Source organism: Octopus bimaculoides, chromosome 6, assembly GCF_001194135.2.
Source record: "Octopus bimaculoides isolate UCB-OBI-ISO-001 chromosome 6, ASM119413v2, whole genome shotgun sequence".
Taxonomy (NCBI): domain Eukaryota; kingdom Metazoa; phylum Mollusca; class Cephalopoda; order Octopoda; family Octopodidae; genus Octopus; species Octopus bimaculoides.
The window spans coordinates 6,800,739-6,824,396 of record NC_068986.1 but is presented as its reverse complement, the minus strand read 5'-3'; the positions used below and the strand labels follow the sequence as shown (position 1 = coordinate 6,824,396).

Here is a 23,658-nt window from a genome sequence, read left to right as displayed (position 1 = left end):
AAAAAAAAAAAAAAAAAACGCAAAGGGGGTGCAGTCCATGATCTTTGCCTTCCACACCATTATATACAACTTTTATTAAGCAATGTGTTCTAGGATGGTTAAAGGATTAAATGCATGCTGATGAAGGGGCAAAACCCGCTGAAACATGGCATATATGCCCATTACTCCTTCGACTCTGACGTCTCGGATATGAAATGTAACAAAAATCAGTGCTGGGTCTATTTTCTAGAGAATATCTGATGAGATAACAAAAAATGGTATTTCTGTCATTGTGTGTGGTGATGGCATTAAAGTTTATTTTACATAAATATTGTTGATAGAGGCGGTAGAAATTATTGGGTGAGAAAGTGGAGAATTTACTTCTAAAAATATTATGGATTTTTTTTTTTTTTTGTCTACCAGTCTGCAGGGTTCAATATTAATCATGCAGTGGTTGTGTGTACAGGGCATTGCTTGGAGTGTGGGTGGAGGGGCTATAATGCTGTTAAGACTGCTCTGTTCATAATTTGTACTCATAAACAATTGAATAAAACAGTCATTTGTCTCTCTCTTTATTGTGTAACTTTTTCATTTTTGGCTTCAAAAACTTTTCTAAAATTTTACAAAAACTTTTTGTTGAATTTTACTATTCATACAAAAAATAAAAACGCTCTGCATGGTTGCTCAACCCGCTTGATATAACCACCAAATGTCCTTCAGATCATACCTCTCTACAAAAAAAGTGCTTCAGATAATGTGGTCCAGGGTTCCTTACATTCAAGAAAAAGATGGGATGGTCATGGCAGGAATGCCTTTGATCATAGAGTTGCTGAGGGAAAGATTGAGCTGAAGAGGCATCAGATGTAGTGTTCAAGAGAGAAGACTGGGCTAGTGTGGTCATGTGGACGGGGACAGCTACATAAAGAAGTGTTAACTGCTAAATGTTGATAGAACCTGTAGAAGAGGGGGACCCAGGAAGACATGGGACAAAGTGGTGAAAAATGACTTTCAGATGTTGAACCTCACAGCAATGACAAAGGACTGAAATGATTGATGACTTGCTGTGTTTGAGAAGGCCCTAAAGGCATGTTTATGTTTAAGCCTCTTCTCTGCTCTATCTCCATTATCCTTTAGCACTCTTGTGAATTAACCTGCACACAATGTCCCTGATGAATCTTTCTGCCACAACTCATCTTCCTAAGAACATTCTGCCTTCATCCATGACCTTCTCCAATGCATCTTCCTCTTTTCTTTCTCTTTTTCTCCAACTGCTGCAACCATGTATCTTCTCTACAGCAAGACACCTGTTTCTGTCCCTCTGCCATACTTGGACCTCTAATCATCTGGCACAAGGTCACTTCTTTCAATACTATTCTCTCCTCAGTTGAGAGGTTTTGTCTTGCAAGGTTCCTGCTGATCTCACTGTTGGTGCCACATAAAAATCACTCAGTCCACTCTGTAAAGTGGTTGGCCGTAGGAAGAGCATCTGATTGTAGGAACCATGCCAATTGTAGGACTGCAGTGCTTGGTGCAGTCCTCAGGCTTGCCAGTTTCTGTCCAAGTTGTCAGCATGAGGCCCAATCATCCATGACCAAGAGAAAGAAATATTCTGAGCATCTTCATCAAGTAGATCTAAAACCTGAGGAACAACAATACCTTGCAACTAGATAAGTGGAGTTAGTTGTGTCAACTGTCTCAAGTATGGTGCTTGAGAATACCTGATTCAAGTTCTATAATGATCAGAAGGCAATTCATATACTGTCAAAGCATTTGCTGAATGGGCTAAAGCTTCCTGAGAATCTCTTTGGTCTATAGCCCTTCTCCACCAAGAACAGCAGCATTTGGATAACTCAGTCATTTGCTAAAAACAGACTGGTAACTTGGTTAACGCTATTTATCCCCACTTAACAAACTTTACTGAGATAGATATGAGAAACTCTCGTATTGGTTTTTGGTGCAAAATGCACACTTGTTTATGTCGCTAGCAGGGAGATTAATCCCTGCCATCTCTAGCACCAAAACCGCTAGATCACGATTTTGACCTTCGTTTGGTTTCGTCAATGATGGGCGCTCATGTTATCTAACAGAACATCCATGTTTAAGTGGGGATGAATATTACCTATCGTCATTAATACTGCCCCTGTCACTAATAGATATTTAACTCTCTCACTGGCTAATCGCAATACCGGCACCTGTTCTGACACTGATTTTCTATATATCACTGGCACAAAGATGACTCACTGCTGTTTCTAGCAGTCAAGCATCAACAGTAAGATTTGTTCTAACAAAATATCCACATTTAAGTCGGGATAAATATTATCTCTCGACGTTAATGCTACTTTCATTGCTAATATGAAATAATAATAATGAAATTGTGTATAGTGCTCAGGTGCACTAATTATTAAGAGTGCATGTATAATACATAGAATTATGTACAAAAGTCAGGAAAGTGAACAATGTATGAGTCATGATATACAGGTGTGCATATACATGGAGGAGGGGTATCAGGTGTAATTGGCTGCAATGTCTCAGCAGCTTACAACTGAGGCAGGTAATTTGTTACATTCTTCAGCATCTCTGGGTGTGAAAAATGTTCCTGAAAGTCATGGGAGTTATACTGTTTTCTGACTTTGTAGGCATGCTTGCGTGTATTAGATACATGGAATTCAAAAAGGTGTTGAAGGTTGTTGTTGGCACAATGGTTAATAATTCTGTTTACCAAATCAGTTGCCAGATGTCAGAGCTTTAATGTATCAATGCCCAGGGAAGGGAAGCAAGGCTTTCAGAGTATGGTAGATGCCTGATGGAGGGTATTTGCTTGGTTGCCCGTCTCTGAACAGTTTCCAGGAGGTCAATGTTCTGAGCAAGATAGGGGTTCCAGACTGGTGATGCAAATTCCAAGTGTGGCTGCACCATGGCCATATAGAGCCTTAAATAGACAGCTGGAGTTGTGATCAGCTAAAACTCTGAAAAGCCAGTTCTCCAGCTTGGCTCCAGTAACTAAACCCAGTAAACAAGTATATTTTACAGAGTGGTTGGTGTTAGGAAGGGCATCCAGCTGTAGAAACTCTGCCAAATCAGATTGGAGCCTGGTGTAGCTGTCCGGTTTCACCAGTCCTCAGTCAAATTGTCCAACCCATGCTAGCATGGAAAGTGGACGTTAACGACGACGACAATACGTACAGACATATATATATATATATATATATATATATATATACTGCCTGACTGGCCTTGTAGGGTTTTCGAGCGAGATCGTTGCCAGTGCCCCTGGACTGGCTCTTGTGCGGGTGGCACGTAAAAGACACCATTTCGAGCGTGGCCGTTTTCGTGTGGGTGACACATAAAAGCACCCACTACACTCTCTGAGTGGTTGGCGTTAGGAAGGGCATCCAGCTGTAGAAACTGCCAAATCAGATTGGAGCCTGGTGTAGCCGTCCGGTTTCACCAGTTCTCAGTCAAATCGTCCAACCCATGCTAGCATGGAAAGCGGACGTTAAACGATGATGATGATGATTTCATCAAATATTAATATAGCAGCTTAATTTTTTTCATTTTCATTATGCTAATGAAACAACCAAAATTAAGATATATTTTAAAATTCATTAGATTTCAGTTCTATCATTCTCTTGCAGGTAACTGTTTACTGTCAACAAGATCCAAGCACCAATGGGTTTAGTTTGGTTCAGTTCTCACCTTTATACTTGATCCCTCCTATCACAGAAGGCTATGTCTCAGTAGAGTAAGTGGTGTTTTCCTTCTAAAAATACAAAATTTAAATGTACTTGTATATAATTTTTAGTAGTTGAAAATATTGATCTATATTTAAAGATGTATCTAATATTTAGCATTTCAAATAAAAAACAAAATTAATATATTAACAGAATTTTCTAATAACTAAACTTTTGTTTCATTTAACATGTTTTCCCATGCCAGCTTGTCTTAGATGGAAGGAAATGGAGGTAGGAGTTTTATGGCTGGATGCTTTTCCTGTACTCAACCATTGCCAGTACCACCTGACTGGACCTCGTGCCGGTGACACGTAAAAGCACCCACTACACTCTGAGTGGTTGGCATTAGGAAGGGCATCCAGCTGTAGAAACTCTGCCAGATCAGATTGGAGCCTGGTGCAGCCATCTGGTTCGCCAGTCCTCAGTCAAATTGGCCAACCCATGCTAGCATGGAAAGCTGACGTTAAATGATGATGATATTGATTTCAGTATACTTGAAAGAAAAACAAAATATTAACTCCAAAAATACACAATTCAAATTATGTGAATAGAATTCACTGGTTGGACTATGGTTGCCTGTGAATATTTTTTTTCTCAAAAAGTCATTTATCTAATATTAATTGATCTTAGAAAATAGACAAGAATTGTAAATAAATATCTGCAAAAATTTTGTTGATGCAGACAAATTACAGTCTTGGAACACTGGGAATTTAAGAAAGCATTGTTACACAAACTTTAAAGTTTTTTCTAATTTCTTTTCTCCTTTTACAGCCTCATGTTTTAAATCTGTTCTTTATAGTTTACTTCAAAAGATAAAATATTCATTCTCTTGTGCTTTTTAGTTGACCTGCAATAATTACAGAACAGCTCTGTATGGCTGTTTTGTACCTAGAGAGAAAAGGTGCCAAAATCCAGTTTATTAACTTAAAAAGCATATTCAGTCTCACAGATTATCCTTTCTTTTAACCTGTTAATTATGTTTTTAAGCTGGTTCTTTTTTGACAGCCTAAACAAAATAAATATGTCTATAAAAACTTGTAGATATTATGGTAAACATATCAACTCCTTTTTCATGTGGTACTTTGTTTTTTTCCCTATAGAACCCTCGATACAATACTTTGTGCAAGCAGAGTTGAAGGTTAATTAAAATTAAAAAAACAAAAAATGAGAGAAAGAATAACATTGATATTTTGTTAATCAACTCCTGAGTGTGGAGTAATGGAGATGTTGGGGATGTACTTGAGCAGATCTTTTAATGTTTTTCTTTTCTAAACAATATGCTATTTTGAATAAAGGTGCATTCAATAAAGATGCCTTCACTTCTCATTGATAAGTTTCTTTCATATCCAAAATGTTATTGAAAATACAGAAAATAAACTTGAGTAATATATATTTTGCAAGAAAAGGATTTAGTTTGACAAAATATTACTAAAAATAGAAACCCATTTTGCAAAAGATACAAATCAGTTTTAATGTAAAACCTTGACTAAATTGTTGTGAATAGTATGGTTTATATCTAGAAATGTTGCTTCTGTTGTCATATATCAATGCAGTTACTCTTTTATGAAAATATTTAAAAAATATATTTGTAGATTTCTACGTCCTGGTCGGCCTGTTAATGTTCAATGCTTCGGTACATCTGATCCTATTGGTGCATCAAGGAATTTAAGCCTTAATCCGCAGTTCTTAAATGATACATCTCTCAGCAAACCCAGGTATTCTTTATTGCTTTTAAATTTAGATGATGATAAATTGTTTTATATCCACTTTTAATGCTAACAGAAGTGGGGGTGGGGGTGTTGTGTTTATGAATATTTATATATGGAACCAAAAACAAACAGTCTACAGAAACGAAATAAATTAATTTTGCTGTGAAGAAAGGGAAGAGAGTGGTATTTCAGACAGTTTGTTCTTTGTAAAGATAGAAAAGAGAAAAATTTGTTGCAGAAAGATATAAGTGTATTAAGCATCTAGCATAAAAAGCAGTTGAGGAATAGAAATGGAGTAAGTTAGGTTTGTTTCTAACAGTGTATTATGAGTGGTAAGTGAATATAGATGATGCATTGAAAGAACAGTTTGAGAGGGTGAGTGGAGTACAAATAATTGGCATAATAGATGAATAGGAATGTAGATTGTTATGATAAAAATATTTATTTGTATTGGCAAGATATTATGTTGGGCTTGGAGAGATGTATAGGAAAGTGGTTATACACCATTAGGTGTACACCGCTTCCGTACATTAAATTCTGAAGAAACAACGTAACGCAGATTCTGAACCATCAACACAACAATATTTATTTACAGAGGAAATAGGCAGCACTTCGCCCTTTGGTTGCTGAGACACCGTCATTGATGTTGAGTGGTTATTTGTCTAGCTCCAGAGTTGGAATGTTGGAGACAGACTGCTTGTGTGTCTGACCTCTTCGCTGGCCGGCGAGAAAAGAGAATGAATAAGGGCACCAAACTTGGATATTGATGACTACGCATGCGCATGAGACAAGGCGTTACTACAGATGTATGATGTATCATCATCATCATCATCGTTTAACGTCTGCTTTCCATGCTGGCATTGGTTGGACGATTTGACTGAGGACTGGCAAGCCAGAAGGCTGCACCAGGCTCCAATCTGATCTGGCAGAGTTACTACAGCTGGATGCCCTTCCTAATGCCAACCACTCCGAGAGTGTAGTGGGTGCTTTTACGTACCACCGGCATGAGGGCCAGTCACACAGTACTGGCAATGGCCACTCTCAAAAAGGTGTTTTTTACATGCCACCTGCACGGGAGCTAGTCCAGTGTCTATGTGTGGACATTTATCAGTGTGGGGGAGGTATGAAATAAAGGAAACCAATCAGCTACTGACACTTTGTTGTGGATGTCCCTAAGCAAAAAGTAAACCATTTGCTTGTTGGAAACTTCCAAAAGCAAGATAGTACTGGGAGTGACCTGGAAACGGGAAGTTCCATTAGACACTCGGAAATGGTTCTCTAAATTAGTTAATCTTTGAGAAGATTCTTCAATATTTATTGAGCTCCAGACTCAACATTTAATGCAATAAATTACATTTTTAACAGAGTAAATGAGGTGATGAATAACAATGGATAGTGGGTCTGGTAGTTTTTTGGATGAAGAGAGAAATGTGTTGCAATGGGAATACTAAAAAAAAAAAGGAAAATGATGCAGGCTGGATTTGGCAACAAGTAAAAGAGCTGTGGACGAGAAGATTTACAAGTTGTAGTCACATCTAAAGGAGAAGAGAGGATATTTGGCAAATGGAAGGGTCAGATTGAAAGAAACAAAAGTTGCATGGGTAGGAATAGGGGAAGGAGACCTACTTGGCAGGAGGCAGAGCTAGGAACATGAAACCTGCCTAGCCCCATGTATCCAAAGCAAGAAAATATTAGTAGCTTGTTTCTTTATATTGTTTACATTAAATTATACACACACACACACACACATGAGAAAATGTTCATTTATGTTCTTTTTAATTTTATTTGTAGGTTGCTGGTTATTAAGAAGTCACCAGTTGTAAATATTTGCAACTCTAGCATCATTATTCCTTTAAGAAACCAATCCAGAAATATAACTGGTGTTATTAGTGCCATGTTCAGGTAAACAATGATAGTTCATTTTCAAAAAAAGAAACTTATTTAGTTATTTATCTTTAATCCTCACCCTGAAACTGAAGGGTATCTTTGCTGACTTCTGCTCCTTCCCACAGCCTCAGGTCAGTATGTTTGATGTTCAGCTTTAACTTGTGTTCATTGATGATGTGTAGATGTAGAGTTAAACGATAGTATTGTCAGACATTCAATCTTTGTAATGAAAATAGTCAACTGCTGTCAGTATGTGTAAGATTCAAATGCTTATTTTGTTTTCCATTTTACTGATATTTCTCAGCATCTCTTAACTGCTTGCTCACATCCTTTCATCCTGTTGTTTTTAGGAATAAGTCTGAGAAGGCAAAAATTGATTACAAAACTAATTATTTGTTCCATTAAGTTGATGACACCTCTTACTCTGAGGTTTATTTTAGAAATAATAATTTTTTTCTTTCCCATGTATTTTTGTAAGTCCTTGGGTAACACAATCTCAGACTATGTTACCTGCCTTTGTAGGTATAGCAATGTGCCACATATCTCAGTCCTCTGTCATTTCCTTTGTAAAGCTCAGCATTTAAAAATCAGCCTTCAGTACTTTGTTCCATGCCTTTCTGGGTCTCCTTCTTCCACAACTTCTCTCCACTTTCAGTGATTGGCACTTCTAAATATAACTGTCTTCATCCATCATGTGACCATACCAATGCAGTATCATCTCTGGCACACTGCATCTAATTCCTCTTTTGCCAGACTTCTCTCTAAATGCTCTGTTGCACAAGCACACTAACATCACACATCCAGCATATCAGCTTTTGCATCTCTTCCGCATTGAGGTACACATCTCACTACCATGCAGTATCACAGTTCATATATATGCATTATACAATCGTCCCTTCACTCAGAGAAAGAAATTTTGGTTGCCAATAGAAGTAAAAGCTCTCTAAACATTCTCTGCCCTTCTCTTATTCTAGCAATCACACTTTCTGTACATCCTCCTCCACTGCTAATTAGGTCATCTAGGTAGCAAAAATTATTTACAACTTCCAGAGAGTCATCAGGGCTTTTGAGTAAATTAGTTTCCTGTGTATCAGTGGTCTTTGAAACTCCTGTTCATCTTTCACATACAAACTCTGCTTCCTCTGTTAACCTTCCTACTATTCCACTGCATTTCTCATGTGTCCATAGCTTGCACTAAGTACACCAAATAGAAATTCTGCCTTTACCCTTCCTACATATTGAGCAGGACCATTTACTGAAAGGATGAAGGGTCCTGTCTAATTTTCTGCTTACAAAAACCTTGGTTACTTTAAGACCCTTTGATTCCAGGTTCTGTTTCTACACCTGGAGTTTTTCTAATTCTGTTACAGAGTATGCAAGATCCTCAGCATATAGTAGTTCCCATGGGTTTCCAATCTGAAATTCCTCTGTTATGGCTTAGAGGAGGATGATGATGAATAGGAAGGGACTGAGGACAGATCCTAAGTGGACACCTACCTGAACACTAAATTCATCATACACTATTTTCATATATGGAGGCAAGTGCCTAAACTGGTCCTGCATTAAATCCACTCCAGCATGGAAGATGGGCACTAAATGATGTGACAAATGTGTGTGAAAGATGTTAACATTTAACAAATAAAATACTTCGGTATTTAAAGGGCTTCTCCTGCAAAATGAAAGGCAGACTGTATGTTGCTTGTGTGGAATCAACCATTTTCCACAGCAGTGTAATGTGGGCTGTTACCACAAGACATGTGAATGTTGAAAAGAAATAAAGCTAGCATGTTTCACTAGATGTGTAATGTCAATGTGCATGAGCAACAGAGCATAAGTGTCTTGAGAGGAAACTTGAGCATAAAAATCATTAGATGTGGTGTACAAGAGAGACAACTGCACTGGTGTGGTCATGTGATGCATATGGATGAGAACAGCTGTGTAAAGAAGTGCTGATCTCTAACTGGAGGTAACCTATGGAAGCGGTAGACCCAGGAAGATATGGGACGAGGTGGTGAAAGTACGATCTTTAAATATTGAGCATCACAGTGCAATGACTAGTGACTGAGACCTTTGACAATATGCTGTGCTTGAGAAGACTTGCTGGTGTCATGTAAATGGTACCTGTGAAGTTGTAACCATGGCTGTTGCTGGTAGCATGATCTTTGAATGTTGGGCCTCATGGAGGTGAGGGACAAGGTGGTGAAGCCTTATCTTTGAATGTTGAACCTTATGGAGGTGATGAGAGATGACCAAGACCTTGGCAATATGCAGTGCTTGAGAAGACTCATCGAGTCAAGTGAAACCATAGTCGTGGTCATTGCCAATGTCATGTAAATGGTATCCATGAAAATCTTAGTCATAGCCATTACCGGTGTCATGTAAGTGGTACATAAAAACTATCCTTTACATTCTTGGAGTGGTTGGCATTAGGAAGGGCATCCAACTATAGAAACCATGCCAAATCAGACTGAAACCTGATGCAGCTCTCTTGCTTACAGTTCCAGTCAAACCATCTAACAACCCATGCCAGCAGGGAAAGTGGACGTTAAATGATGATGATGATGAAATGTGAATTAATTCAAAAGTCATCTGATCCAGTAAAAGTCTCTATGTGTTGAAAGTATTAAAAACTAAAGTAGGTGAACAGCTGCTCTATTGCTAATCTGTCCATATCCTTATAGGAAAATAGATTTTTAAAAACCTGATAAGACCATCTTCATCACCATATTCCTGAAACCTGCTGTCTTATTCTGTTATGTCTAAATATTATATATAAAGATAATAAATCATACTTAATTAACCCCCATACATAGTTTGGGCTTTCTCTCCCCCCCCCCTCTCAACCTTCATAGCTGTTAATAAGGCATCTTCAACAAATACGAGACCACTCTCAACTAGCAACATCAAGCGATTTCAGTATACTGATGCTTTCATCCAATATGGGATTGATGACAACTGCCACCAGTGGAGATTTTTATAAGCAACATTACAACTCCTCACATTGACTCAGCTGAAGTCATTCTTTCCCTCGTTCAATATTTGCAGAGCAGATTCAATACAAATCAGCAATACTTAAATCTTTTTACTTTTTTCTTGCTTTCTGTTTTTTTAACATCACTTAAAGCTCAGAAATTTTACAACTAAATTATCAAAGATCTTTGTATTGTTTTAGTCATGCCTGAAAAATTTGAAAATATACTGCATTATGTTTGTATCAATCTAAAAAATGCCAATGGTTATATAGGAAAGTGGGTTATACATCATTAGATGTACACCTGCTTTCCTATATTAAATTAAAATTGAACGGAATGCAGAACTCCAAACTATTAACACAAACAATATTTATTTATGGTGGAAAATATACAGCTTTACTCTTGGTTGTTGAGACGCCTTCTGTTTGTGAGAACATGGTTGTTGGTATGTTGATGTGAGCTGTCTAGCGTGAGTTCGAAAGATGGAGAGAGACAGCTAGACACGTCCTTGCTCAATCGCTGGCCAGTCAAGAAAGAGACAGAATAAAGCGGGAAAGCTTGGATGTTGAATTCCACGCGTGCGTGAGACTACGCATGCGCACGGCGTTACTATAGTTATGTGGTTACCGTTGTTGTTATTATTCAAAAAGTTAGGATAGTTCATTCCAATGTAGTTTATGCTTTGTCTATTTTCAGTGAATCAACTATTTCTTCAGTAACTGTGGTTTGTCAACAAGAAGTGGTTTCTGAACAAGTAGTTTGTCAACAAGAACAGAATGGTAAGAAAATTCAGAAGTTATTTATTTAAAAAAATTTTTAAAAAAACGTATTAAATAATATCAAGCTATTCTACTGTTTCTACAATGTAATAACTACTTCAGGGTTTTTTTTATTGGTTGACTGAATAACTGTTCAGTGATGTTGTGTCGGATTGAGATCAGTTTTTGATTGTTTTGATTTCAAGTTGTGGATTCTTTTAAATAATAATGGAGTATAAGTGGTCAAAAATTCAAATGTGTAATATAAGTATTTTGATATCCTATTCTTAAGTGTGTCATTGATCCAAGCTGATCAATCTTTTTCAATAACATACTTCCTATAATTTAAATCCATATTAAACTATTCAAGTAATATGCTCGTCCCAAAAGGGACCACCACCACTAAATCCAGGTGTGTTAGACTTTTGTTTACATTTGTTATAAACTGTTTAAGACTAAGTAATTCCTCATAATGTAGTTTTGGTCAACTTTTAAGCTGTGCTGTTTCTGGATAAGAACCCCAATATATGTAGCAAATGAGATTTTAAGTTATTTTCATGGAATGGGTTGATAGTGTTATTTCTTTGAATAATAATTGTATTTTTATGAAATAATATTTATTGATGGATTTTAGGATAATGTTTATCCTACAAACCTGAATCTCAAAGTAAACATTAGTCTCATTGTTAAGCAAGGCTTAAATCAAGGCATGTTTTATCTTCTTTGAGAATAGTAACAAAAACAAAAAAAAAATTCCTCTCAACTTCCTGCTCCTCAAAGGTCAAACCACTTTCCGTTTATTTCAATTGAGCCAAATTACATCCTGTGTTAGCCTAAGATTCTCAGCTTGACCTTCTTGTTTCTCATGTTGGACAGTGTAACTGTTTATAAAGTTGTTTAAAGGCAGCTCACCTAGATGAGTAACTCAGGTGTGATAGAAGTTCCAGTTCATTGCTGATATGTTTAAGTTTACCTCAAGAAGCTTACGTTTTTATGGAGTAGAAAAGGCTCCACCAAGCACAAATAGGGGGGAAAAAACTGTTTAGTGCTGGCATTCACAAAAACATCCACTTGATTCATTTCACATGCTTTTGTTTAGAGAACCTCAAGCTGACATCTAATACAGAAGACACTAACTTACAAAGAAGACTTCTCTAGTAGTGGTGTTACAATAACTTGGGTTTCACATTTATTACTGTTGACCCTAGTTATATCAAGTTGTATAAAATCCAGTTGAAGTTTAAACAGAATAAATCAACTAACTTAATGTTGTGAATTTAAAGTTGAAATTTGTAGAAAACTGCTGTTGCAAATTCTTTTTGGGAAATTGAATGTAAAACCAACACCAATTCTATTTTTCAACCTTCTTACCTGGACTACATATGAAAAATAACTGTTTTGAAATAATTGCTATTTTTACCATTTTATAGTCTCTAAAAAAACTCATTTAAAGAGTTGTGACAAGTCTTTTTGTCAGAGATCCTTGAGATCTTATGTTGTTTTCTTTTCAACTGAAATGCCATAAGAATTCTTCTGCTCATTGTCTATATATATAAAACTCAGACTGTGTGTGTAAACCTGCATAACTTCTGAAGTTAACAACTGATTTTCTCCAAACTGGGAACATACATTATGTATGTTCCAGAAATGGTTTTAGATACTTAAATTTTTTCACATAATGCATAATGGGGCCTATGGGAGTAAGAAAACACCTTTTCCTAGGTTACAAACGATTATTGTGGACAAAGGAGGTAACTCAGAAATTGTCTCCTTCACAGCCAGCACAATTCGCTTACACATGTTACTATATAAAACTTATCCATTGATATCAATTAATATCTCAGTTCATTGTATATATTTCTTAAAATTTGCTAAGATATCTATATTATTTACCTTTTCTTTTGACATTTCATTATTAACATACTATTGTCACCTTAGTTTATTACATCATATTTCTTGACGTAATGTCTCCAAAGAAAAGATCCTCAATTGGTCGAAAAACAGCGGTAGCAGAGAAGTAGGAAAGAAGGAGAACAAATGAATCATCACATGAGACTTCAACTAGACAATCAAAAAATGGTGCAAGAGCAATAGAAAGTGATGAGCAGTGTAGCATTCACCTGACCAGGAATGCTGCATTAACAGCTTTAGCCACTCCTCCACCACATTTCTTTCATGTAGATTTCTCTCATGTAGTGTTGTTGAGCACGCCCACAGGCTTAATTTATCACATGGATGTCGTTCTTATGTCTGCTGACTATTCAGCATGGTAGAGCAGCGCCAACAGCCACACAAAGTATATCCACTGAGAGGTTTTTGGTGCATTCAGAAATCACATACCCACCACCCACTTTTCCATGACAAGGTTAAGGCCTGGAATCTTCCAAAGAGACGCATGACATGTTGCTTAGTCGAATTAGCCCTTCATTTACTCCACAAATGTTTTGTCGTCAAGTGCTGCACTTCCCCATATCACATGTTTCAACTTAACTGTACTATATATACAGACTATGCCATTTAAATCCTTAGCAACGCCAGGTATATCTGCTAGTATTATATAATGCCTCTTCATAAATGGACTGAAATTTCCTATTGTCCAGCACAGTATTTAAAAAAGTTGGTATCTAAATTTGTTGAAGGCATCTTATTGGGTTGAGAGGCTTTGCGTGTGTATCCATCATTTGTTGCATCATCCTCCGACAAAATAGTTTAATTCTATTGATTTAAGATTTCAGGCTTCTTATAAGAATTATGTTTACATTGAATAGTTTCAGATTGGAATACCATGCAGATAATGTTAGAAAATTTGACTGTCCCTAACAATTCCAAGTCATTTGAAGTAAGTATTTCTTACAATAAATGGTAATTTAAGATTTAATAAGTATTTTTATGATTGAATTATATATTTCTTTTTTAAATAAATTTGTGTGTGTCTGTGTGTTTCTTGCTCAGAGTAACTGGTTGTGAAGTTAAACTTGGTCAGTGTTCCAGCACCATGTTTATTAAACCTGGAACGTATAAACTTGTCTACTTTTCAAAAGTTTCTAAAAATTTAGCCAGACATTATATTGAATAGTTATATTTTCATTTAGTTTTACCATTTAACTTAATAAAATAAAATCCATGAGTGAGATAGTAATTTGAATTTATATACAAGTCTCACAGTTTTTTTTTTCAGTTAAAATAGATTTAAATTTAGCTCTTTACTCTTTACTTGTTTCAGTCAGTTGACTGTGGCCATGCTGGAGCACCGCCTTTAGTCGAGCAAATCGACTCCAGGACTTATTCTGTGTAAGCCTAGTACTTATTCTATCGGTCTCTTGGCCGAACCGCTAAGTTACGGGGATGTAAACACACCAGCATCGGTTGTCAAGTGATGCTGGGGGGAAAACACAGACACACAAACATATATATATACAGACACATTTACATATATATATGACGGGCTTCTTTCAGTTTCCGTCTATCAAATCCACTCACAAGGCTTTGGTTGGCCCGAGGCTATAGTAGAAGACACTTGCCCAAGGTGCCATGCAGTGGGACTGAACCCGGAACCATGTGGTTCGTAAGCAAGCTACTTACCACACAGCCACTCTTACACCTGTACCACATGTTTATGGTGAAAAAATTTTTTTTAAGATGCCAAATGTTAAGAAACTCAACTAGTGTTTTGGTCCTGCTTTAGTCACACCATATATCTCTAGAGTTCTTTAGTTTTACCCTCAATACAGGAGCAATTTAATTATTGTTTATGGAGAATTGACCATTGTACTTGAAATAGATCCTATAGTATTAGTTTGTAGTTTCATATTTTGTCTGATAACATGGATAGTTGATATATCAGTGGGCTTCTTAACATCTGCTTCCAACAACAGTAGTAGTTGGGATGTGAACCTGTATCTTGTGAGGTGTAATGTTCCTGCAATGGATTGATGTGTCTTTTCAGATTCTTGTAAATCTAGACCAATTCATTCCCATCTTCATTCCTCCTTATTCCTGTCAGCGTCATGAAAGCAGGATGATCCTATCAGAAGCAACCCTCTGCAAATGCTCTGGCTGGTCCTCCAAGTGAGACCAACAAAGGCTGTGGTTATGATTCAACTATTCTCTTGTGGTATACTTGTAAGATGTCTTATTGTTTGGCTTTGCCCATAAAAATCTGTCCCATGAGTCTTTCCCCAGGATGCCTAACATTTTAACTGCATGTCCACTAAACCAGAACTAAGATCTCTCAATGTAGAGATGTAGTGGCTTGACCTGGAATAAGTCCCAAATCTCTGCTTTACTCATCCCATCAAATAACATTACTCCAATAGTGACCCTTTGAAGGAATACCATTTTAGCTGCTTTTATTAGCAATGATACTCTTTCAGTCACTAACTAAAATCCAAAACCAGAGTTTAGGGTAAGCAGAAAAAACAAATTGAAGATTGTGGGTTTAGCTCTTCACATACCTCCCATTTTGATGATTGAGCACTGAAGTTGGCATATTATTGCACTAATTCTCAACAATTCTTGCATCCAGTTCGGCCTTTTGCTTTCCATCGCAAATATGAGTTGACTGATCCTATTCCCACCGTGCATGTCAATCTAGTTCATAAAAGTTATGAAATAGAGATGACTATGCACCCTAGAGAGAGACCCACGTTGAAAGGGTTTCAACTTAGAAGCTTTTACCAGAACACAAATGCTTGGGCGTTTGTACAAGGACTTCAAGCAACTAGAAGATGCCCATCAATCCCATACTTCACTGTATGTCTCATGGCATGCAGTTATATGCCTTTTCACGATTCAGAAAGCAAGCTCTTTTACTAGATAAGGAGTCATTAGTGGTAGACAGAAATATGGCCATCAGAGAGTGGTTAGTTGATATTGACACCTGCTGGATGAAGAAGCAATCTTGAACCAAACAATGGTATGCTACTTGGGGGTGGACCAATGGGTGATGTTGTTGGCTCTTAGAAATACTCTCACAATCTACTTATGTTGCTTAGATAATATGCATAAAGGGTTCCACTAAATGTTCCAAGTCATTATGAGTCTAACAAAAAAAAAGAAGCTCTTATTACTTGTAATATATAAAATGCATTAGACAGAAGTATGGCTTATATACAACAAGGTTTCAGATTCAGTCTCACTGCTGACACCTTGGGTGAGAGTCTTCCACTGTAGCCCAGGAAAAGAGGTAAGACTTGATGACAGGAAAGACATCCAGTTACAAAATACTACCTCAAATTCTTATTCAATTCATGCTTGCATGGGAAAATGGACACTAAATGGATTGGTGTCTTCTCAGATTCTTATAAACCTAGACAGGACTTAGACACATACCATCCATCCACTTATTCGGGTGAGGATCATGGAAGCTTCGATTTATGTCAACACCTTAAAAAAAACTGTAGAAAATCTGTGTAAAAAACTAAAAATCATAGTATCATTATTGTAATTAAGATGGGTTTTTTTAATGGTGTGAGTTATTCCCAATATAATTTATATTTAGATGTTTTTTTTTAACTCAACAGATTTCATACACAGTTAAAGAACTTGGTTCTCCAGTGCAAGTTTACTGTGAAGCTAACAGTAGTGAAGGAAACCAGTATCTTCTTTCAACATCAAGGGGTAATGATCAATATATTTTCTAAAATATTAATGAAATAAAACAGTTATTTAACTATTGTCAGACTGTCTGATTATAGTATCATCATTATCTTCATTGATTTGATATCTATCTTCCCCAAGCATATGTCCAGCATATTACCACCCACTCATTTCATCGATGAGGCCCAACATCCCAATATCTGTTTTCACTACCACCTTCCATGTTTTCCTTAGTCTTCTCTGCTCTGGGCATTTTCTACTCTCAGCACAATGCACATTTTCATCAAGCACCTAACACTTTTTACATATGTACATCTTCTCTGAACATGTCACATTTAAATGTCCATAAGTTCAGCTTTTGAAGTTCTGAATCATTTTTGTTACCATTGCAACTTAACACTATTTATAAATGACCGATATTAATCTATGAGGAATGAAGTCTTTCGTTGCCAACAGTGGTAGCAACTATTGAACTCCTTTCTTTTCTAATAGAAACTTTATCTATTAACCATCAATGAAGATAATGATCTTCATTTTATGTCTCATATACCAATCATATTTTATGTACACACACACTGAGTTCTTCACCACTCAATACTCTAACTTCTTAGAAAGAAAATTCTCTTGTCACTAGAGGTAGTAGCACCCTGAACATTTTCAATCTGGTCTCTATGCTTTCAGTACAACTTCCCTCGTCTCTTCTTTAGTCAGTCACCTATATAACAAATTATCAACTCACCCTGTCACCTTACTTAAAGTAGCATAAGATTTAAATGTATGTGAATGTGTCGTAACTGACTTTGGTTATTCATTGCTCAGACATTTTGATGTGTAGGAAACAATAGTAGTTTGGTAAAGGCTGGGTTTGGATGTAAGAAAGAGACCAATTATGTTTTAGATGTGTCTATGATCAAGAATACCAATAACTGTTGTACACCAGTCAGAAAGGTAAGATTTAGTTTTTGCATCAGGAGTATTGCTGTTAGAAGGATATAGAGACCCAAGAAGAGTTGTGGACATTGAAATCTCAGAAAATGATTTTCAGAGAGCAAAAGATACTCTGAAGTGTGACCAGGCTAATTGATATTCTGAGGAAAACCCTTGATATTAGACACATTAAGATGTTTTGAGTAATAATCACATAACTAGCATGTTGTTTTGCACCTTGCAGAGCATGGAAACAATGTAGTGAGTTTGGTCCAAGAACAGAGGAATTTGTCAGTAACAAAAGAAGAATTCAAACAGAGGAATTTGAGGCAGGCTGCCCCTGAGGGCTCCTCTATGTTGATGACCTTGCTCTTATAGCTGAATCACTACCTGAACTAGAGAAGTTCCAGGTATGGAAGCAAGGTCGAGAATCAAAGGGCCTTAGAGTTAACCTAGTAAAAACCAAAGTCTTAGTAAGTAGGAATGCAGACAAATCACAAATCCCTTCAGGTACATGGCCCTGCACGATCTGTAGAAAAGGCATTGGTAAAAACTTCATAAGATGCATCCAGTGTAAGCTTTGGTAAAAAGGTGCAGCAACATCAGAGGAAGGTTAACAGGGAAAATAGCTTTTGTATATGGAAGGTGCACAAGTACAATAAATGCTGAAAATGTGCAGAAAATAGACTCCATCCACTGCTGGAAGCGGGGGGCAAGCTAGAGGTAGTAGACAGCTTCTGTTATTTAGGTGATCAAGTTAGTAATGGAGGTGGATGCTCCGAGGGCATGGCTGTGAAAATAAGATTAGGCTGGACAAAGTTTAGAGAGCTCCTACCCCTCCTGGCAACAAAGGGCCTCTCTCTCAGCGTGAAAGGCAGATTGTTTGATGCCTGTGTGCAAACAGCTATGCTGCATGACAGTGAAACATGGGCTATGACAGTCAAGGAAACGTGTAGGCTTGAAAGCAATGAAGCTAGTATGCTTCACTGGATGGGCAATGTCAGTGTGCATGTTCAGCACAGTGTAAATATCTTGAGAGCAAAGTTAGGCATAAGAGGAATCAGATGTGGTGTGCATGAGAGATGATTGCACTGGTATGGTCATGTGATGTGTTTGGACGAGGACAGCTGTGTAAAGAAGTGCTGATCTTTAATTGGAGGGGACCTGTGGTAGAGGTAGACCCAGGAAGACATGGGATGAGACTGTGAAGCATAAACTTTGAACTTTGAACCTCACAGAGGCAATGACTAGTGACTGAAATCTTTGGCGATGTGCTCTACTTAAGAGAACCTGTCAAGCCAAGTGCACCCATACTGGTGGCACGTAAAGAAAAAAATCAACCTTTGAACGTCTTGCCTCATGGAGGCAAAGTGGCTGAGTCCCTTTCAAGCCTTGGGCCTCATGGAGGCAAGGTGGATGAGTTCCTTTCGAGCCTTGGGCTTCACAGAGGTAAAGTGGCTGAGTTCCTTTCGATTGTTGGACCTCACGGAAGCAATGACCAAGACCTCTGGCATTATGTTGTGCTTGAGAAGACCCATCAAGCCAACCAAAATCGCAGTCATGGTAGATGGTGGTGTCATGCAAATTGGCACCTGTACTGGTAGAAAACCATGCCAAATCAGATTGGAGTCTGGTGTAGCCTTCCTTCATGCCAGCCCAGTCAAACCGTCCAACCCATGCCAGCACGGACTACAGTTGTTAAATGATGATGATGATGAAAAGATGGGATTTTCAGCTAGTGTTTTTGGCTAGTAAAACTACAGGTATGACTTGAAGCATTTGAAGGTTCCAGGCTGGGTATGGTTGGAGGTAAATGAGTTTCTGACCAAATAATTACAAAGATGTTTAACATAATTTGAAAGAGAGGAAGGTTTAGGAAATATTATGGCAGGTTAAAAGTCTGTGTATAAAAGCAGAAGTTATGATGATAGCACATGGTAAAAGAAGGGCTGCTGGGTGTATTGATTAGAGTCTTTATAACAGTTGAATTTTGTGTGTAAGGGTTCTGCTCCTTTTAATTTTCACTCCCTTTATACTTGTTATCTTAGTAGGAAGCTTATTTTGTCCTTCATATCTTCTATTACTATTCTTCATATTAAAGATTTTCTTGATTTTTCATTCCAGGATATCCAACACGTTTTCAACAAAATCAAGTATTTCTAAATTTTCATCCTTCAACCCTTAAAGTGAAAACTCTATCATTTCAGGTAATTTTTTTTTTTTTTTTGCATTATCAAATGAGTTAAGTGTTGGGGGAATTAGAATTTTTGAGATTTTGTTTTGGGCATAAAAAATATTTTGTTATGTGACATGGCTTATGACAAACTATTGTGTGCTTGAAACCTTAATTTGTTGAGAAGCTTATTTCATCTTAAAGCCCTAATTAATAAGCAGATGGGATCAGCAATTGAATTATTGCAGTTTTAAGTGTATAGATTCTGTTCAGGCCTAATATAGCCGAGTGACATACATTCTAATTTTGGTAGATTGTATAAATACTCCTTTACATACTCAACGTAGTCTTACTCTTTTTATAAAAATGCAACAAAAGTTCATTTTACATTGATTACTCTCTGGACATTGGTTGGTTCAAAGAAAAAAAATTCCATTTAATATTCTTTTCTCATACAATATGATAGCAACATCATTGCACTGACATCATAAGTGACTGGCGACTACTTATACATTGCATCTCCATTGTTACCATTACCACATTACACACTTTGTAATCCTGTATTTTACCATCATCATCATCTGCTGTTGCAAAAGCTATATCACTCTTTTAGACACTTTATTCTTCTAATATTGTTTTAATGTATTGGTTTCCTTTCTTCATTTATGGTAGAAACATATTGCCTGTTATACCACCACCTTGTGTAATACCACCAGGGTTGCCTTTACAGCAGTTTGTTCTGTTGTAAACATTTACATAAGGCTTCTAGCAGAAGATTACTATGACCTGTCCATGTAACATCACACTTTCATACTTCTTTATGATGCCAAAAACCAGGACTAAACTCACTGCATTCCAATCCTGTATCTCAATCATCACTCCTTATTCACATACAAACACCACATCCTTTTCATCTTTACAACACAATCTTTTCAATCCTTATCTTCTATCCAAACCATAAGAAATGTTCTCCATGTCTTACACATCTCGCAAGTTTTGTTGCCTCCCAAACTGTATCCAATCCGTCTGGTCTCTTGTCAAAAGGACCTCTACCACTTTGCAGAATCCTCTTCCATTTATCAACAACAATGGCTCTGTGAGTAGTACCTCTATGGAGAAAGCATCCACCTTTGTTATTTGCTTTGCATCCAACTCCATGCTGCATATAATTGGTTGAGCTACTCCATGTCTATCTCCCCTCCCACCTCATGAAGTTCACCACCTTGTACACCTCTCAAGTACACAAATACCTGTGATCACTTCAAATCAACAACACTTATTTCTAACAATGTCCTTTCCATTGCCTTCAAATATTGCACTCTACAGTTCGTCCCAATATGCACCAAAGTCTTCAGTCTTTCAATTCTCTCTCTCTCTCTCTCTCTCTCTCTCTCTCTCTCTCATAGTTACCACTATTGTTTCTGAAGAGAGCTGGATTTTATGTCACCCACCAGCTGGTTCTTAACTTCAAGAAATTTGATCAAAGTAATCTCATCACCTTTTAATATCAGCAAAGCTTTCAACCATGCCTGGCAAACAGATCTCATCACAAAAATGCCTCCTATTGATTCCATTCATCTCTTATTTCCTGGATCACTAGCTTCCTATCAGAAGGTACTATCAAACCATATGTTGACAGAGCTCTTTTTAGTTCCATATTCGATATGCCCAACTATATTTTGGACCTCACTTGCAACCATGCATCATCCACATGCAACCTTGAGACTACATCCCAGAGCCTCAATGATTCCATGAACGGAGACTTCAAAAGTGTCATCGTCTCGGTAATAAGAGAGTAAAAGCCCTTTACATATCAAGTAAACATTGTAACAACCCCACTTAAACACTATACAGCTAGAGCCCTCACAGTTGCTCTTATCGTTAGGCCTTACTATTACACAGGATCTCTTCTGGTGAAAACACAATCCTTAACATAGCTAGAACTTCAAGACAATCCCTTCTTTTCAAGGCTAGAAAATACTTCATTCCCATGCAATTACTAATATTCTACGAATTTCAGGTGAAGCACACAATGGAATGTTGTTTTCACATCTGGATGGAGCTGTTGCTACTCACTCATACATTTTCAGAGCACATCCAGAGGAATGCCAATTGTCTGATTGGCACAAAACCTCAAACAGACATATTCTAGCCTGTGACTCACAGACATGCTGTCTTATTTCTCTGTCTTTTTCTACAAGCATGGTCTCTGTTCCTTAGAGAAGCCTGGAGATGAAAAATGAATGAGGCCTGTAAGTAGGCAGATTTGACAAAGACTCCTATCTCTTCTCATCACCAAAGAAGTTAAGGCAATTAGTGTCGATGTTTTGGTAAGGTATTTGATGGCGTCTGATTTATCTATATTTGAGAGTGCTAACCATTTGAATCTGTGATCTCTATATTCATTCTGATTAAATTATTCCAATATCCTTTGTTTGATATGGACCTAGAATTTCAATTTTAGGAAGTTTTTCAAGTATTTTCTCCAATACAGTATTTTCTTTGTTATATATTTTACTCTATTTATTTCACTCTTCCTTTATTTAGGTGTATTTAAGTTACACAACTCTTATTATTGAAGATATTATGAACTCTATTATCCAATGTAATGTGGTGACAGTAGATTGCTCTCAAAGCATTGCAGCAGTCTCAAAATGTTTTCCAGTTCCATCTGTGGCAAGTAAGTTGATAAAGCAAATACTGTTTTGAAGTAGCAGTTGAAAGAAAAGTTATCTTTTCTTTTGTTTCCGTCATTATACATCAGCTATGCTGGGGCCTTTGAAGAATTTTAGTCAAATGACATGACCCCAGCCTGATACTTATTCTACCAGTCCCTTTTGCTGAACCTCTAAGTTAAAAATTTGTTCTACAATGATATGTATTTTAAAAGATAGATGCCCCTCCCCACAAAATTTTGTTGACTTATTAAATAATAAAATTTTTAGTTATTTTTTTCTTCGCATTAAGTTCATTTCATTATCTGAGATTTATGACTGTTTTTGTTTTCTCAACATACTATAGGCTTGGTTGTATGTATTCTACTTAATTTTCATTATACTTTATATTTTACAGACAACACATTTAATGATAGCAGTGGAATTCAAAAGGAAATTTCTGACAATGTTTGGGAACTTGATGAAAGAATTTTTAAGGTTAGAAGCCATTGACACAGATTATCTCTCAAGTTCTATATTAATTTTGCTCTAATAAAATTATAAGAGATATAAAAGAAATGTATTAACTTTTTTGTTACCCGCCATGCCAGACCATCATTGCAAAACGCTGCAACGACCATACCACCTGCCGCGAAGCATGTGGCCAACACGTAACAGAGTCCGACATCCGCAGCATCAGTAGTAGAGGAACAGCAAGGCTGCATGCGTGTGGACAACGATGACTACAAACGAAGCAGACAGACGCCCGGTCTGTTCTTATCTGCCACTTGCTCGCTGGTCTCATACGCATCCTCGCTTTTCCTTCCTTCCTGCCCACCCAACACCGCTCTTGTTGCCTCCCTTCCATGGCCGCTGCCATCGGTCGGCATTCACTCTGTGGATCTCATTGCGAGTGTTCGTGCCAGCCAATGGAGCTGTGGCGGCAGCAGCAGTTGCCAGCTCATGAATGTAGCACACTCTCACACGCTGCCCTCAACTCAGGCGAGACTACCTGCCAAACTTAAGCATATCGCTAAGCGGAGGAAAAGAAACCAACCAGGATTCCCTATGTAACGACGAGTGAACCGGGAGAAGCCCAATGCCAAATCTTGTCGTCCGTGCCAGAAGTCGAGAGCTATGGCGCAAGGGTCGAATCTTTCTCATAGGCACAGGAGTGGCTGTGTGGTAAGTAGCTTGCTTACCAACCACACGGTTCCAGGTTCAGTCCCACTGCGTGGCACCTTGGGCAAGTGTCTTCTACTATAGCCTC

The 23,658-nt window shown here is 37.4% G+C and overlaps 1 protein-coding gene across 1 annotated transcript in view; it reads left to right on the top strand.

Annotated features, from left to right (window-relative positions):
- The window catches only part of LOC106867455 (uncharacterized), a 51,914-nt gene that overhangs the window by 3,122 nt on the left and 25,134 nt on the right, over window positions 1-23,658 (top strand). The window contains exons 3-11 of the mRNA XM_014912334.2: window positions 3,615-3,721; window positions 5,303-5,425; window positions 7,211-7,321; window positions 10,975-11,057; window positions 13,805-13,875; window positions 16,559-16,655; window positions 19,686-19,768; window positions 22,282-22,414; window positions 22,807-22,886. Coding sequence (XP_014767820.1) covers window positions 3,615-3,721; window positions 5,303-5,425; window positions 7,211-7,321; window positions 10,975-11,057; window positions 13,805-13,875; window positions 16,559-16,655; window positions 19,686-19,768; window positions 22,282-22,414; window positions 22,807-22,886 — 888 coding nt within the window. The remainder of the gene's footprint in view (window positions 1-3,614; window positions 3,722-5,302; window positions 5,426-7,210; window positions 7,322-10,974; window positions 11,058-13,804; window positions 13,876-16,558; window positions 16,656-19,685; window positions 19,769-22,281; window positions 22,415-22,806; window positions 22,887-23,658) is intronic.